Source organism: Trachypithecus francoisi, unplaced genomic scaffold, assembly GCF_009764315.1.
Source record: "Trachypithecus francoisi isolate TF-2019V2 unplaced genomic scaffold, Tfra_2.0 Lachesis_group4, whole genome shotgun sequence".
Lineage (NCBI taxonomy): Eukaryota > Metazoa > Chordata > Mammalia > Primates > Cercopithecidae > Trachypithecus > Trachypithecus francoisi.
The window spans coordinates 142,155,151-142,173,262 of record NW_022681469.1 but is presented as its reverse complement, the minus strand read 5'-3'; the positions used below and the strand labels follow the sequence as shown (position 1 = coordinate 142,173,262).

The 18,112-nt window shown below is 47.8% G+C and overlaps 1 protein-coding gene across 1 annotated transcript in view; it reads left to right on the top strand.

The window, feature by feature from the left end:
• The first annotated feature begins 471 nt into the window (after positions 1-471).
• The window catches only part of PKD1L1 (polycystin 1 like 1, transient receptor potential channel interacting), a 186,103-nt gene continuing 168,462 nt past the window's right edge, over positions 472-18,112 (top strand). Inside the window, exons 1-6 of the mRNA XM_033194210.1 lie at positions 472-570; positions 6,954-7,069; positions 10,109-10,233; positions 10,953-11,065; positions 15,832-15,952; positions 16,543-16,712. Coding sequence (XP_033050101.1) covers positions 527-570; positions 6,954-7,069; positions 10,109-10,233; positions 10,953-11,065; positions 15,832-15,952; positions 16,543-16,712 — 689 coding nt within the window. The 5' untranslated portion in view covers positions 472-526. The remainder of the gene's footprint in view (positions 571-6,953; positions 7,070-10,108; positions 10,234-10,952; positions 11,066-15,831; positions 15,953-16,542; positions 16,713-18,112) is intronic.

Sequence of the window (18,112 nt, the reverse complement as noted above, 5' to 3'; positions counted from 1 at the left end):
GTTTTGTTTTTGAGGCAGAGTCTCATTCTATTGCCCAAGCTGAAGCGCAGTAGTGCGATCTTGTCTCACTGCAACCTCCACCTCCTGGGTTCAAGCGATTCTCTCGCCTCAGCCTCCTGAGTAACTGGGATTACAGGTGCTTGCCACCACACCTGGCTATTTTTGTATTTTTAGTAGAGACAGAGTTTCACCATATTGGTCAGGCTGGTCTCAAACTTCTGGCCTCAAGTGATCCACCCACCTCGGCCTGCCAAAGTGCTGGAATTACGGGCATGAACCACCACGTCTGTCGAAAGCACACTCCTTAGGAAGGAATTTGTCTGACAATGTTAGAAAACAAAAGCTGTTTCTGATTGGGAAAATGTTACCGGAGTTTGGATTTTTCCCTCTGTGTTTGATGTGTGTCCTGACAAGAGATCACAGGTACAGAAGCTGGAAGCATTAAGCTCTGTTTCTTTGTCTTCCAGAGGATGTAGGAAGAAGCTGGTCTGCTGATTGTGATACTTGTGACCAGCTTGCACAGGACATGGCTGAGGAGGCAGTCCAAAACATTTCTGGTGACCACGAAAGGTGAGTTAGCACTGTTCTCAGAGGGTTTGGTAAGCTTGATTTTAAAGTATGCATTCAGAAATTTTCTTTCAAAAGTCATCACCTCCAGGATGTGGGCTCACTCTGGCATGGGTGGAGGGCCTGTACCGGGAGGGTGCAGTTGGCCGGCAGGGTCAGTTCAGAGGCTGGAGTTGGTGTTGAGAATGGATTTTTTCCTGAAGGCTTTTTAGAAGACTCCTCAAAGCGGATGCCTTCAGTCATGAGAAGTGCTGATTGCTCTTCCTGCAAATGCAGGATACCTTCCAAATTACAGGACTTTCTGCTGCCCATAGTAGACAAAGTTAAGCTATCTGCTTGTCTGCCAGGTCCCTTGCATGGAGACCAGGAGGAACCTGGCACAGGAAGAGATCATGGGGTCTTGGCCCATGGGTCTTATTTCTAAATCCTTTTCCCCATGCTCTGTGCACGCCAGCACCCATGTGTTGTTGAGGCTGGGCAGCCTGTGTGCTCTGCTGTTGGCTGTCTCATGGCAGTGTGACATGGTGCAAACCTCCATGACCACTTTCCTGGGCATGGGGCCAGCAAGGTGACCTGCCTGTGGGATGTGGTAAGAACCCAGGGAGGGTCCCCCACTGTCCCCTGGCCGGGCGTGATGGGAGCCTTTGCCTGTAGATCTTGCCCAGTGGGGTACCCTGCTACTGCAGGTCACTTTACCTCCTCACCCCTAGATTTCTCATCCCAAAAATCTGAGTACCTCTGTTGTGACATCTGTAAACTCCAGCGGGGCGTTATAAAAATCAGTATCCTTGATGAATGCTTGCTGTCAGCATGTCTGCCTTTGCTAGCTTCCTGTCTTTGTGCCGTCACCATCATTGTATCAAAGAAACCCAAAGCAAACCACGACGAGAAAGTGAGGCTGCACGTGTTAACAGGGTTGGCCACATTCATGCTTGGAAATTTCTTTGCCTTATGTCACTCACTGCTGCCAAGCTTTTCTGATTTTGGCTACAATTTGTCCCCTTGTTGTTGTTTTTTTTTTGTTACCCCATTTTTCTTTTATTCCAAATGCCTGTGCTCCTGCAGACTCCCAGAGCCTTGATATTGGCCCAATTTGACCTTCACGCCTATCAGCCAGGGAATTGCAAGGAGTTACCCCTTTGTCCTTCGAAAGGAAAGAAAAGCTGAGGAGTGGAAGTTGCGGACTTGATGTTTTTTCTCCTGTATATTTCTACATCTTGTACTTGCAGAGCAACTAGTTCATGCAGGTACTAGCCATTGTAATTGGTGTCCAGGCCCCATTTCTGAAGTCATAGCCTTTTGGGGTTTCCTGAGTCACCTAAAGCAAGACAGTGGCTGATCTGGTTCGTAGAAACAGAAGAGGTTTTCTTGACTCTGCTCTATCCCTCATTTCCTGGGGTTAGGCCTGTAGTGTCTGTGTGTGTGTGTGGTATAGGACACGTGTGTGGGTGGTGTGGTGTGTGGTCTGTGTAGTGTGTGGTATGGTATGAGTGGGGTATGGTGTGTGTGTGATGCATGGTGTGTGCTGTGTGATGTGTGTGTAATGTGTCAGTGTGTGTGGTGTTTGTGTGTGTGGTGTGTGTATGTGTGGTGCGTCGTGTTTGAGTGTGTGGTGTGAGTATGAGGTGTATGCGGTGTGAGTGTGAGGTGTGTGTATATTGTGTGTGATGCTGTGTGGTGTGTGTGTGGTGTTTGAGTGTGTGGTGTTTTGAGTGTGGTGTGTGTGGTGTGAGTGTGTGGTGTGTTTATTGTGTGTGATGCTGTGTGGTGTGAGTGTGGGTGTGTGGTGTATACGTGTATGGTATGTGAGTGTGTGATGTGTGAGTGTATAATGTGTATATTGTGTGTCATGCTGTGTGGTGTGTGTGGTGTGTGTGTGGTGTATGTGTGGTGTGTGTGTGTGATGTGTGTGTATTGTGTACATTTTGTGTGATGCTGTGTGGTGTGAGTGTGTGGTATATGTGTGTGTGGTGTGTGTGATGTGAGTGTGTGGTGTATGTGTGTGTGGTATGCGTGTGATGTATGTGTAGTGTGTATATTGTGTTTGATGCTGCGTGGTGTGAGTGTGTGTGGTGTGTGAGTGTGTGATGTGAGTGTGAGTGTGGTGTATGCATGTGTGGTGTGTGTGGTGTGTATGATGTGAGTGTGAGTGTGTAGTGTGTATATTTTGTGTGATGCTGTGGTATGTGTGTGTGGTGTGTGAGTGTGTGGTGTGAGTGTTAGTGTGATTTTTCATCTTCTCCCAGTTTCATCATCTTCCACCTGTGACCCCCACAATCCATGTCCAGCTTGAATGATTTGCATTTGCATTCCCTGGTCTCTAAAACTCATCCAGCAGAAAACTTAGCACAGTCCTTCAAGGGCGTTACAGTGCCTGGATCTTACCTTGGAGATGGTGATGGTGGAGTAGTTGGAATCCTATTTGAGGACCTTAGTAATAGAATCCCTAGAGTGACAGTGAGTGAAAGTGTCTGGTCTAAACACTTAGTTGAGGCAGTAAAAAGAACACAGGAAAAGCCATCATGCAAAAGCCTGTCCAAGGTTATTTCCATGTCAGGGCCTGATATAAGAGCCCAGCGTTGAACGCCAAGAAAGACCATCATTTTTCTGCTTCCCTTCCTAGTTCACTTTAAATCGATTTGAATATGAGGTCTCTGCAGCTTCCAGCTTGCCAATATTTTATTTGTTGATATTGGTCAGCAAAACGTCCTTCTTCATCCCGACTTGTTGATGAGGAAGTGTCTGCCCCTTATGTGCTGAGGTGGACTAGCCCCAGAGCCTGCTCCAGCCCTCCCTGCCCCTGCTTTTATAACCAGGAGTGCCTGGCCAGAGTGGGTGAAATGGTTCAAGATAAGCGTTCAGCTCCAATGCTCTCATCTTCCAACTGCTCAAAAACAGTCACTTTTTTTTAACTTTATTTTATTTTATTTTATTTTTACTTTAAGTTCTGGGATACATGCGCAGAATGTGCAGGTTTGTTACATAGGTATACATGTTCCATGGTGGTTTGCTGCACCTATCAACCTATTATGTAAGTTTTAAGCCCTGCATGCATTAGGTATTTGTCCTAATGCTCTCCCTCCCCTTACCCCCAACCCCCAACAAGCCCCGAAAAACACTCGCTCTTAAGGAATTATAAGAGATCTGTCATGTAATTCAAACAAATGGCTCAACTAGTTCCCTTGAGGCATCACAGACTGTGTTTGAGCCATCAGTATCATGCCGTTCCCGAACGGCCACAGTTAACTAAGAGGAAGCCAGGTGCCACTGTGAAAATGGTGCTGATTCTGTGCCAGGGCCTGGGGGCCTGCCTCCTCACAACACCAGGAAAAAGAGCCTCCCTTGTATTTCAATTATCTCCCCCTTCCATTTTTTTATTTGAAAAGACTTCTGAAATCTCAGGGAAAATTGGCTTTGTAGCGCTATCCTTGGCACCTCTGTGAGTGGAGGACACCGCTGTTGGGGACGTGCTTGTCACCTTCTGAGACAGAAAGTTACTTCTCAAGGGCCTACTATGTCCCAGGAACCAGGGCTGGCGTTTTCTGTGTGTAGCACTTGGAAGTGATCCCGTTGTGGGGGCGTCTGAGAGGGTCTCAGAACTTGGTGGGTGCCGGGGCTATCTAACCTTGTGTGGGCCCAGAGTGGCGGGCAGTCTCACAGCTGTCGGCTGTGAGTCACACGCGGTGGACAGAGGTTAGGTTGGTCCTTTCCTCAATTTTATTTGCCCACCAGATCATTGCAGAAATCCTCTAAGTCTGATCTGGTCTGGTCTGTATGATTCCAAAGCTGTCCCCTTTTCTATTATTATTATTTTTTTTATTTTCTCATTTCTCTGGCCTTTGGAAGACAAGCATAGTTGAGAGTAGACAAGGAAATCCTTGGAATTATTCAACAGTTTGAGGCCTTTGACCTAGCGACCATCTTCATCTTCAAAATACAGCTTTGCGCCTCCCTGCAAACTTTCCTCAACTATAAACAGTGTCCTCGTCTGCCCTCTGGTGGCGGCTTCTTGGGCATCAAGAACCAGACTTGTAAAAAATGGGTGAAACTGTCCAGTTTTATCTTTGTAGAAACCTTGTTTAAGATGAAGTAGATATCCTTTAGACTTTGTAGACATCCCAAATGGGTAAAAAAGAGAATTCTAAAGAGCTGAATGCATTTGTCAGGGGAAAGGTGGAACATAGCATCTAAGAACAAGGCGAACACCTTTAGCAGCTGGTTACCAAGCATTTAGCTAATACAGGGTGTCCCTTTCCGGAGTGACAGTCCTGGCAGCGGCCCCGTGAAGTAGGTCTGTGTCGTTCCTCTTAAACAGTGAAGGAGACTGACACAGAGAGGTAAGGTGACTGCTTGTGTCTAGAAGAAGTGGACGTAGAGCTTGCCCTTCTCCTTAGCACAGCAGGCTACATGGAGCCGGGAACTTGGCGATGGTTCCCATTGCCCTGTCTCTGGGAATGGGCATGGAGGAGAAACCTGAATCACACCATCCGTTTCTAGCTGAATCAAGACCAGAACCCGGGGAACCCGCACCTTAGATCAGGACTATTTCACTCACTGCGCTTGATCTTTCTCAAGTCGATTGGTGCCAGACATAGACACCTCAGGACCCAAGGAGCCACAGGCTGAAAGGGAGTGACCAGGGACCAGATGACGACCCACAGTGATCTCTGCTGACAAACATGAGAGCAGCAGACAGCTGCCAAGGCCTAGGGAGTCCAGAGGGAAAGTCGCCAGCTGTGCCAAGGGGCAGAGCTCTGTGGCTGACTTCAGCTGCAGCTTGAGCTCTGGAGGCACACCTATAGAGACCTTTGAAGGAAGGTGCCATAGAATTGACGTTGGCTTTGGGTGTGCTGAAAACCAGGTTTAAACGTTGGCTCTGCCTCTCACTGACGGCGTGAGCTTCACTGAGTTCACTTGTTTTGCTGGGCCTCCATGATCCCATCTGCATTGCTGTTCTTGCATTGCTATAAAGAGATACCTGAGACTGAGAAAGGAGGTTTAATTGGCTCATGGTTCTGCAGGCTGTACAGGAAGCATAATGCTGGCATCTGCCACTGGGGAGGCCTGCCTCAGGAAGCTTACAATCACGGTGGAAGGTCGAAGGGGGAGCGGATGCATCACATGGCAACAGCAGGAGCAAGAGGAGGGGAAGAGATGCCACACACTTTTAAATGATCGTATCTCAGAGAACTCACAAAGACAGCACCAAGCCATGAGAGATCTGCCCCCATGATCCAAACACCTCCCACCGGGCCTCACCTCTAGCACTGGGGATTACAATTCAACATGAGATTTGCACAGTACAAATACCAAAATGATATCAGCATCTTAAAAAGTAACTGAATGGAACCTCTCAAGTCTGGTGTGGAGATGAATGGGGAGGATGCCATGCAGTGCCTACTCTGTGTCTGTGCTGGGGTCTCTCCCCAGGGCCATGGGTTCCATGCTGTTCCTTTCTGCAGCATGCCAGATCCCCATGGGCTGGAAGTATGTGCTCTCAGGACTGCAAGTGAACAGTGGGAATGGGGACGGTGAGGCAGGAAGGAGGAGGAAGAGGAGCCCTGGGGGCCACCAGGGCTTGCCCTGGAAGGTCAGCTCTGTGCATCTGGGCAGGAAGCCCCAGAGGCAGCAGGAAGAGAGATGGGTCTGTTTGGAGGCTGTTTTAGTAGTCAGATGGGAACTATATTTCAGTTAATCTTCCAAAACAGACCCTGAGTTTGGGAAATATGAAGTGAAGAAACCATAGATGCAAGTCGTTTTTTTGTTCATATGGCAGCCAATTATGTACTTAATGATTTGCTTTCCAGGAAGCTGATTTGCTTTCTAGGAAGCTGATTTGCTTTCCAGGAAACCAGGGCGAGTATTAAATGACCAGCGAGTAGGCAGGGCTAGGAGCAAAACTGCACATTTATTTTTGGTCCCCCAGCTTCAGGAAAGAAGGTGTGGGGGAGGGGTGAGGTCCGTCGGTCTCTGGCAGAGGAGGCCAGGGGAGTCACCTGGTGGAGCTCTCAGTCCCGACAGGAGTGAGGGCTGAGGAAGTACGTGCCGCCCGTCCGCTGGGAGTGGCTTTTATGTCCTGGGCCTGGGAGTGGGCGAGCAGTGGGCGGGAGGTAGGCGGGTTGGGGGCCGGGCAGTGGGCGTGGCTAGGTGGGTTCCGGTTTTTCTCCATCGGAGGTCGGGTTGCGCCTGCGCAGTTGACCTGTGTCTTTCCCGGGTGCGGGAAAGCTGACGGTGAAGAACCCGGAACTGCGCCATCTTGCCTCCATTCGTCCAAACACTTAATACATTTGTGGCAGAAATATGGATATGGAAGGAAGAGTGGTCACAGGATGGCTGTGATTAAACGATTGTATGTAATTTTCCTCTGGTTATTTTCTTTCCCTTAGGTGTCTCCAGGCTGCCTGCTGCCTTTCCTTCGGTGGTGAGCTGTCTGTGAGCACTGACAAGAGCTGGGATCTTCATCTGTGCAGCGGTAGCCCTCCTGGAGGTGGACTGTGGGTCGGTAAGGCCTTGGGGAAGGAGGCATGGCCACCATGATAAGAATGTTGCTTTATTTCCCTGCTGTAAAGAGGACATCTTCCACATGGGAATTTCATTTTCTGCTTTTAAGAAACAGAAGGAAGGTCAGAGTGATCTTAAACCTGCTGTTTTGTAAGTGCCTGTGACTTAAATAGTCCATATGCCAGGGTGGTATATTTTTAACTTCTTCACTGAGGCCCACCCCTGACTTTCTGCTTTAGGAGGTCTGGGGTGAGGCTGAGGAGCTCTGGGGACCACACTTCGAGAACCACTGAGACTACAATGGGGCCTCCCAGAGCCCAGAAGGGGATACTTAGGTTACAGGAGGTGTCTGCATGGCCACAGGTGTGGGGTTTTCCTCTTCCTCCTTAACACAGAGAGTATCTCTGTTTTCAATTTTTAAAATGAAAAGTCTAAAGTGTTGCCTGAAATATAATTGCCAGGATTCCTTTAAGTAGAAGGAATTTTTGAGTTTTCAACTTAGTCTACACATTTGGTAGACCTGAGAAACTGATTTTAAAAATTGAAATTAAAAAATGTTTTAAATTTCTGAAGAGACAGATTTAAATGGAGTGTGTGTGTGTGTGTGTGCGTGTGTGTGTGTCAGGAGGTGGGTGTGTGCCTGGCATCAATGTTGAAACAATGCAACGCCCACTCTTTTTGCAATTCTTATGTTAAGATCATGTGGAATTGTTACCTAAATGCCAGGGGTTTGCCTGACGTCCTTCTGCCGCTTTTTACGTACAGAGCATAATCATCACTGAGACAGCGAGGATTGCCAGGGAAGAAAGCTTTATCAGGTGCTGCAGATGAGGAGGAGGGAGATAAAGTCTCAATATGTCTCCCCAACTGACTAAAACTGGGGGGTTTATGTAGCAGGGAAGGCAAGAAAACAAAAATTAAGAGAGGGGTGAGGAAACAATCTGAGGAATGAGGGGCCTGACTGGATGCAGGGATCTGGTGGGTCCCTTTCCTGGGTTTCCTAAGGGAGGAACTCAGATGAGATGGATGTTAAATTTCAAGTTTTAAGACTAGGAGAGTCAATTTCCATGTTTATTCAAAAAAAACCTATAAATATCAGTTCTGTGGGACAATTAGGCCAATTTCAGGATTAGTTTCACTCTTTTAGTTTATTTTTCCTTTTGTTCAATTTTGCGATTTTGTGTGCTTTTTATGATTTTTTATTTAATTTTTTCTGTTCAGGGATATGTCCACTTTTTTTTTCAGGTAATTTGAGCACAGTGACTTTGATGACTAATTGGTTTCAGAGAAATATGAGTCACTTGACTATTCTAGCTTATTCCCAAATATTTTCTAAATATTTCTTCCTCTCAGATGTGTCCAGTTCAGGAAATTGCTTCGTACCTCAGTTGGTGCATGCAGCCTGCATGGGCGCTCAACGGCGCTCGATGGTACTTGCAGCATGTTACGCATTAGACAACCCTCAGGAGCACAGCCTTTGCTTTTTTCTCAGCTTTTATTATCACAAGATATTAGTACACTGGACTCTTGACAGTAAATAGTGGCTTTGACTCACACTGTTAAAACTGGATTTGATATTGTCCTACGCTAAACTTGAGCATGTCCCAGGAGGCTAGGGGAAAGCTGACTGCCAGCATCACTGCTGGGGTGCAGGGAGGAAGCCATGTCCCCTGTGAGGATGGCCCAGCCCTGGCCTGGAGCTCCTGGAGAACCTGCTGCTCTCGGCAGCCTGCAGGCCTCTGCGTTCCTTCTAGCCTGAGCAAAGCTGGCCAGAATAAGAGACTGGGGTTAAGGGAGCCCAGGCAGAAACAGGTTTCCTTGCAGGAACTCAGGTCTGAGAGAAAAACAGCAGGGTGCTCCAGTCCCCTCTTCACCCTCCACCCCCACTTCCTTCCCCTCCTACCTGGGGATGCGAGGCCCTCCCCAAAGGGCAGAGGGGTGGGGGCTTCAGGGAAAGCAGCTCTTGCACCCAAGGCAGTCGCCTGGCTTCTTGCTGAGAGTGGCTCTGTGCAGGGCCAGGTCTAGCAGAAATATTTTCTTTTAACTTTTGTTATGGACATTTTCTTTTTTTTTTTTTTTTGAGGCGGAGTCTCGCTCTGTCGCCCGGGCTGGAGTGCAGTGGCCAGATCTCAGCTCACTGCAAGCTCTGCCTCCCGGGTTCACGCCATTCTCCTGCCTCAGCCTCCCGAGTAGCTGGGACTACAGGCGCCCGCCACCTCGCCCGGCTAGTTTTTTGTATTTTTTTAGTAGAGACGGGGTTTCACGGTGTTACCCAGGATGGTCTCGATCTCCTGACCTCGTGATCCGCCCGTCTCGGCCTCCCAAAGTGCTGGGATTACAGGCTTGAGCCACCGCGCCCGGCCAATTATGGACATTTTCAAACATCCGCGTGAGTAGAGAGAATGGCATCACAAACACTCAAGGACCTGTCATCGCGGGCGGCAGTTGTCAGCTGTGCGCAGATCCTATTCCAGCTACTCCCACAGACATGGTGGACACGGGCCCCGCTCGCTGCCCAGCCTTCAGCCCTCAGAGATGGGAGGAGTAAACATCAGCCAGGTCCACGCTACTGTCAGGGCCAGATTGCCCGGGTGGGAACATCCTGCTTATAAACTTTGGAGTGTCTTTAATGGTCTTCCTGTTTGTTCAACAGTTCCCCCACCACTCCTTCAGACTATGGTATTGCCCCCTCTACTACACACCACTGAGCAGGACCCTTGACCCTCATTATTTTATGACCAGACCGCTGGGTGTTTCTGGAACAGGCATTCATTGTCAGTGTGGCTGGTGGTCGTGCGTTCTCTCATATTGCTTAGTGTGGGCTACACCTAAGACCTTGTTTAAACAGGGAAATAAAAAGAAAAGACACACTGCAGGACACCGCAGCCCAAGGACACACATCTTCATGATCAACCCGTTGTTAGGCCCGGGTGGCTTTGGACTTGTGTATAACTTAGGGCTTCTCCAACTTTATATATTCTCACCTTCCCAGAACATTGCAGTCTTCAGAATCTGTTTGCTTGTTTTTTTTTTTCTCTAGAGGTCTATGCTAATCATGTGCTTCTTATGAGTGATGGGAAGTGTGACTGTCCTCGGTGTGCTCTGAAGAGACAGGCAGAAGACCGGGAATCACAGAGCCCATCCTCATTGCCTTCTGGGCAGAAGGTATGCCTGGATCTGGGGAAATTCGGCTTTTCTTCCTGAATACAGTACATGTACAGTACAGCTTAAAAGCACCTCCATGTTTCAGCAGGAATTTATCAGGGATTGTTTTCCTATCGTGTGTGTTTGTGCCAATGAAGCAAGTGTGACTTATAAAGTCTTTATTCAGCTCCAAAGTGTAGTTCCACAGATAAGAAGTGCAGGCAGGGGTAGCCCAGCCCAGAGGAGTAGGGGATAGCCCTCAGATGGGGAGTGAAGAGGTAGCCCTCAGGTGGGGAGTGGGGGATACCCCCAGGGTGGGGAGTGGGGGCGCCCCCGGGGTGGGGAGTAGGGGCTGCCCCCAGATGGCTCCAGCACAGACAAGGCTTCCCGCCGCCAAAGCACCAAAACCCTGCTTATCTTGCACAGTGTGAGGAGCTCTTTGAAGACCCTATTAATTAACACTAGGCAGCCTGGAGGTTTGTGAATTCCCTTGCAGCACAACCCCCAGCAGATGCTGTTATGGCTACATGTTTGCTTTCTGGCTTCCTCTGGCCAAAGGCGAGCCCTGGGAGGATGAAACTGTCTGCTTTCCTCGCTGTTGCTTCTCTGGTGCCCAGCACAGTGCTGGGTGCACAGCAGGGGTCCACTGCTATTCTGTTAATGAAGTCATGTTACTTTCCCAAATGTACTGGGTTTTCATAAGCAGCTCTCTCATGTTATTTTATTATTTTTTCTTACAGAACATTTGGAAAACAACTAGTAAAGTAGCGTTAAGTGTTGTTAATGAAAAAACACAGGCTGTTGTTAATGAAAAAACACAGGCGCCTCTGGATTGTGGTAACAGTGCTGATAGGTATGTCAACGTACCATGGCGAAATCTTGCTTTTCTGAACATGCAAAGGATGTGAGACTTACAAAGAATTGCTCAGATGTGAAAGTGGATGCTTGTTCCTATATGGCCCCGAGGGCGGGTTGGCAAATGCAGCTCTTAAATTGGTGGAAAAAATAATGGTGTTCTGAAGTTAATTTGCCGGAGTAGACCAGGTAGTATGACAGACCCCCGAATGCTGGGAGCCATAGAAGGTGATGTCATACAAGAATCGTCATTGTCTCTATTATGAACTCTGGGAACGAATATGGTGAGCCTTCTGGGTACAAGCACTCGACTTGATGGTAATTGGTTATTTCATGGTGCATAACATACAGACTTTAAAACAGCATTCGATGAACCTTGAAGACATTATGCATTGTGAGATAAACCAGTCACAAAAAGACACATCCTTTATAATTCTACTTATGCGAGGTCCCTAGAGTAGTCACATTCGTAGACACTGAAAGGAGAATGGGGTAGTTGCCAGGGGCTGTGGTGGGGAGGAACGGAGGGTTGCTTAATGGGTACAGAGCTTCAGTTTTGCAGGATAGGAAAGTCCTAAAAATGTACTGCACAACCAGGTACGTGTGCATACACTTAACACCACTGAACTGTGCCTTCAAATGATTCAGATGGTAAATTTTATGTTATTTTTTTGCCACAGTTTAAAAAAACACAGTAGCACCAGACAATACAAAATTCAAAGTAGGTATAATTTAAAAAAATAGTTGGCCTTCTTCTGGATTCTCTAGTGTCACACTGTACCTGAAATCGATGGTTTTACTCCTTCTAATGGAAATTAAACATTGACTCATACAAAGAACAAATGTAACTTTTCTTTCTTAAAGGAAAAGCATAGGTAAATGTAGATGTTTGTTTTCCTCATAATTATTCAGTTCCACTGTTCTCACTGATGCAACTTTTCCCCTCATGTTATTGTTCAAAGGCAGTGACTGGTAATGGCCCATCAATGTTGCCAAGAACAGCTAAACTGATCACAGTTCTTTCTGATCTACCTCCAATCCACCTGATCTTTACTCTTGATCTGCTGCTATAATATTGCTCCTTTTATTTATTTGTAAGATCCTCAAACCTGACAGGAAAGGAGGCAGGGCAGAGCATGAAGCTGGCACTATGCCCTGGGAGACCATGGGCCAAGTCCAACCTGTGACCATGGATGCACCTGATTCAGCCCGTAGGTGGAAATCAAGGATTCTTCTTTTGCCTGTGAGGGCAGCCCACGCTGCACACCTGACTCTGTTCCCCACCATAGTAGTCTCCGAGTCTTTGCTGGCAGCAGTACTGGGGAGAATTGGACCCCTCCTCCGACAGTTTGTGACTCAGAAACTTGGATGTGTGGGCCCAGGGCTGTTGTTTTTTGGTCTCCATTTTGCTAACAATAAGCCTACCTTTTATGGCCAGATTTGTCTGTCTGTCCCCCGGAAATATGATGACTGAGGCCCTGTGTGGCATCCATTTCAGGGTAGAGCATCTCTGTGTGAAATTCTTACTTCTTTTGGATTCTAGTGGGTAGACTGGTACATCCCCTGGAGCCCCAGTTAAGAAAACTCATTCTTTGCAGCTTGAACAGAATGATTTTCTCTGATGCTTGGGTCAACTAATGAAGAATTTCACAGCTTATTTTTGAGAAATTATTTCAAGACTTAGCTAAGGTGTAAGTAACTGTTCAATGAGAGAGAAATCTTCAAATAGAATCAGCACTCCCTGTGTGCCACCACGGGAATGTCATTCTTGTCCTCTGCTGAGACCTGGCAATGCAGGCAGGGCCTGTGAATACACACGGGAAACAAGAGTGGGGTGGGGTCGCCCTGTGTGGCAGCTCATTGACTCCAGCTCCCACCTCCTGCTTAGCTGCTGCAGTCTGTCTTGGTTACAAATTCGAAGTGCTTGGGTGAGCAAACCTCTGGCCTGTGTGCTCGCTTAGAAGGAAAGGATCTTCCTTCCTAGCAACAGAAGACCTTCTTAGCTGTGAGCAGAGTGAAGCCTGGTGGGGGTACTCTTGTGTCTGTCTCCTGAGGCCTGAGCACAATCCCCTCCACCCCTAAGCCAGTCCCTGTTCTGAGGCCCTTTACTTTTGTGACTGAATCACAATCAATCAAAGCCTGACATTGTGGAAAGACACAAACATGCATGGACCTTAATCTGGATAGACACGGTGTCTTTTTCTTTTTTCCCAAGACACAGCTAAGACATGCAGGTTTGTTGTTGTTGTTGTTTTCCTAAAGAGAATCACTACATTAAGAACTAAAGGGATATAAAGGGAAAAATAGAAAGCAAGTGACTCGGATGATGAATGGACTAAAACTATGTCACATTAGGAACAGCTGAAGTGACTTCAGATGTCCCTTGGAGGACAGAAGATCCAGGTTGACATGCCGTTGGAAGTGCCTGGAAATGGGCTTCAGCTGACAGAGTAGATAGCATGTAAGCCCCCGCACCACCAGCCCCAGAGCCGAAGTGTCATGAGTAGTGCAAGGTTACAGATCACCAGGTCCACACACGTTTGTGTCTTTCCACAATGTCAGGCTTTTATGGATTGTGATTCAATCACAAAAGCCATGAGCTACATGGAGCTCTTGAGGAGGCAGTTCTCCATAGTACTTCCCATTCACTTGGCAGTCAGAGCCGCGGGCACACAGACTGATGCCACTCTGTAAGTCAGTATTGCAAACCATACATAATAGTATACTTAACCTATTAATGTTATAGATTAAACATTTCACAGCAAACAAAGTAACATTTAACATCAATAAGAAAAAGAGGAGAAAGGGTTAATGAACCAGTCCAGGGGGAGCCAAGAAGACAAAAGGAGTCCCAGTCTGAGCCGAATGGTTCATCAGTCTTACAAGAAAATCTTGAAGGTAGCAGAGCCTCTGGCGGCAGATGCCAAGCTGTCATCACAAGTGACTACAAGAAAGTGGCAGTTAAGATGGCCATTTGGAGCTGTTCATGCCTAATCTGGTATGGTCACAGGGCCCTCTGGTGAGAACCGATAGTGGAAGAGTATGCTCGTGTCCTTATCTAATTGGATGCAGTCTTTATTTTTTTAATTTGTTTATTAAACAAGACATCTTCTCCTTGTTGGCAGAGCGCCCCGTGAAAAGAAATGGAGACTTTTTCTAAGGTGGAGTTAGTTATGTCATGGGTACTCCATACACAAAGGCTGATCATGGTGAAGAGAGGGTTGGGGACAAACAGGGGGCGGCCCAGGCAGTGGCGTGGTGGTCACTGTGAGCGTCCCAGGGCCAGGACGTTGTGTTGGACTTGAGGTTAAGTGCAATCCACATTGTTGACCGAAAGAAAGAAACCGAGGCAAAATTAATAAATGGGGAGTTTATTTGGGCCAAGGCTGAGCACTGCAGCATGGGAAACACTGGGAAGTGCTTTAGAGAACAAATGAGAGGCTCAAGTTTTAAAGAAAAAATGACAACTCAGGAGAGGTGGCAATTACAGAAGTTGTTCCTCAGGAATTCTCATTGGTTTACAGAAATAACATTGGTCAGTGATTGGCTATACATTGTTGAACTATAAGGTGGATGGCATTTTTTGGCTACTTGGCGTCAGTCAGTTTAGAGCCTACATAGCAAGTGGCTTCAAGAGGTCATTATTTAGCTCAAGTGAAGTGAGACGTGACTGCTGTGATATTTTAATGCCTCTTTGGGCCTGATCATGTAAAAGGACTTGCATTCCTCAGATAAAATGTTTTTTTTTTCTTTCTTATCGTCTAATAGTTTACTCTTCGCCGGGGCAGGTCTATTCTCTGAGCTCCATGTTAACAGACACAGACACTGAGCCTCAGCTGAGGCACTAGAATAGTGAGTCTTGTGTAGGTGGGAACTGAGCTCCACAGCCTCTGACCCAGAGCCTGTGTCCCCCAGCGTGCCTTAACTCTTCTGCAGAGCAGAGCAAGCCCAGAGCCAGTGGGCTGCAGGCATCGGAAATACTCGTCGTGGATTTTTCTCATGCAGGATTATAATCCTGGCCTGGCCTTGCCACAGCTTGAGACAGAGGCACTCACCTCACTGCAGCCATGTTGGGGAAGGGAGGCTAAGAGTGAGGCTGGTTTTGCCAGAGGAGGAGCCTGGAGCTGCAGCCAAGAAAGAAACCGCTGTGCCTCACTCCCTCCTGCAGGGCTCGCTGGGGCTCATCAGCAGGGTGAGGTGGTGATAACAGCTGAAAACAGGGTCCTATGACAGGGGAACACAAAGATAACCAGCTAAATGGACCTTATCCCTGCTGATCGGAGGCACGGTCCTTGAGTCCCATTCCCAAGCCCTGCCTCCCTGCCAGGCTTTGACTGCGTAGGCAAGTAGTTACCACCAGGCCTCCCGCGGTGCCCCCTCAGTCACTGCACCACAGTATGTTCCAGCCGAGTCCAGGCCCCACGGGGCAGACAGAGCACATTTTGTATGTGACTCACCCCTTTGGGTGAACTGTCTGAAGCAGTGTCCTAAGTGGGCGTGGATTTTAGTCAATGGTTTGATAAACTCTACTCTACCTAAGACTTCTCGCTCGAGTGCCTGCAGCAGCCCTGCTGGTTTGGCTTCTAACCACATCATATCCCCATGGTCAGCCTGGGCCTGACTCCCAGGAATGGGCCTGCGATCACAGCGAGGGAATTTCCAGCAAAGCCTGGGGAACGGCATGATTTGTAATCAAATAAGCCAGATACATGACTGAAACATGACTGGGTTTCCTTTTCTTTCTGCACTTTCCTTCCCATACAGAATTCCCCACAAACCTTCCATTATAATCGTGAGGGCCTGGAGCAGTGGTGGCCCCAGGTTCCATCACAGGCGGCTGTGTGCCACTGGGACCACGGACAGCACATTCTCTGGCCTTCTCCAGGTTAGTATCTAACCCCTGCCATTGAAATTCATCCGAAAGCTGCTGGTGAGCATCTGGGAGACTCATCCGTACATAGGCGGCCTCAGAGTTTGTCAGTGAACCATATTTTGCCTTTCTAAGTCATTTGGACACTGCTCAGGCAGTTTGAAGGCATCACTAAATTTGTCACCACAGTAAGGGAAAATAGACTTCACATTTTTGCTGTCTGTAAGAGCGCTGTCTCTCAGCTGACAACCTTATAGAGTTATAGATGACCTTATGAAGTTGCTAATTTTCTATTGGCTTAGCTGAGGGGATAACACAAACTTCTAATACTAAGCAACCCTGAAATTCCTGATCAAACATGTCTTATAGTTCTAGCTGGTGCCAGCCGGGCCCTTTCTTGGCTAGTATGCTGGAAAGTGTGAGTCCTACCACTCATGACATAGCACCAACGCATGGGGCCAACGTGTGGTCGCCCACCCAGATAGCAGAGACCTCAGCAGCAGTGGGGCTCTTTATTAAATTGGCTTTTTGAGTGTGGAGGACATCAACTACTGATGCCGGACAAGGCCATTCAATAAATCCTGAGCTGTTCTTAAACTTTTAAGGTCCAGGGCACCTCTTCTGCAGCAGCTTCCTGCAGCCTGAAGATGGAGGCTTCCTGCTGTGTCCTGAGACTGCTGTGCTGTGCGGAGAATACGGCCACGGGGCTGCTTCCTGGGACTGTCACGATGGAGACCCCCACCAAGGTGACCAGCTCCACTCAGACCAGCTCCCAGTGAGTACCCCTGTGGCCGATTTCCCATTTTCCTACTTCTACCAGAAGGTAAGGTGAAGGAGGTGTGGAGGCCAGCATCACTTCTCCATCCCCAGTCTGGAGCCATCCGTGCCCAATCGTTGGTGATTTTAGTATCTTCGTTGTTTGCTTTAATTATTGTTGCAGTTAAGTCCAGTGACTTTCAAGTTATGATGGTGTAAACGTAATTGGCCACTGTTTGCCATCAGGGATCCATGTCACTTGGTTGCCTTTATGTTTCCTGTCAATCACATACTGAGACTGAGGCTTTGTCTGACTGTGTATATTTTTTGTTGTTGTTGTTGTTTGTTTTTTTGACAGAGTCTCACTCTGTCACCCAAGCTGGAGTGAAGTGGCACAATCTCACTTCACTGCAACCTCCGCCTCCAGGGTTCAAGTGATTCTCCTGCCTCAGCCTCCTGAGTAGCTGGGACTACAGGCATGTGCCATCACACCTGGCTACTTTTTGTATTTTTAGTAGAGATGGGATTTCACCATGTTGGCCAGACTTGTCTTGATCTCTTGACCTCGTGATCCACCCACCTCGGCCTCCCAAAGTGCTGGGATTACAGGCGTGAGCCACTGTGCCCAGCTGACTATGTGTATTTTTTTTTCTTTTTTTTTTTTTGAGACAGAGCCTTGCTCCATCACCCAGGCTGGAGCGCAGTGGTGCGATCTCAGCTCACTGCAAGCTCTGCCTTCTGGGTTTATGCCATTCTCTTACCTCAACCTCCCGAGTAGCTGGGACTACAGGTGCCCGCCACCACGCCCGGCTAATTTTTTGGATTTTTAATAGAGACGGGATTTCACCGTGTTAGCCAGGATGGTCTTGATCTCCTGACCCTGTGATCCACCCGCCTGTGTGTATTTTTAACGGGACATGCACGGCACACTGGGAGAGGAAAAAAAAAAATGGGAGCATGAGAATTGTCCATTAAGATACTTAAACCATTTCTACCTCCATGATCTTCCTTTTCCTGCTTTCTTTAATCTTTCGTTTATGCCACGTAATGGTACCAATACCGTATGCTTAACTCAAGACCAGCTTTTAATACATATATGATGATCATGAAAGTCCTGTGTGATTGGAAGCTGAGACGAGTATCCTAGACTATTCCCAACTCCCCAACCGATTTGCAGGACAAGGAGCTAGGGAGAAATGGAGAAAGGATGGCACCCACCCTCACGGGGAGCTTTTCGCAAAAACACAGGAAGTAGTGACTTGTGGGAGATACCATCTTTCATGTCCATTAAATCAGTGATGAGAGAAACTCTACCTTTTACTATTAGTAATGTAGCTAGAACAGTGACTCCCAAATTTTTGCTGACCTCAGATTCACCTGGGGGCTTGCTGTCCCCACCCCAGTTTCTGACCCACTGGG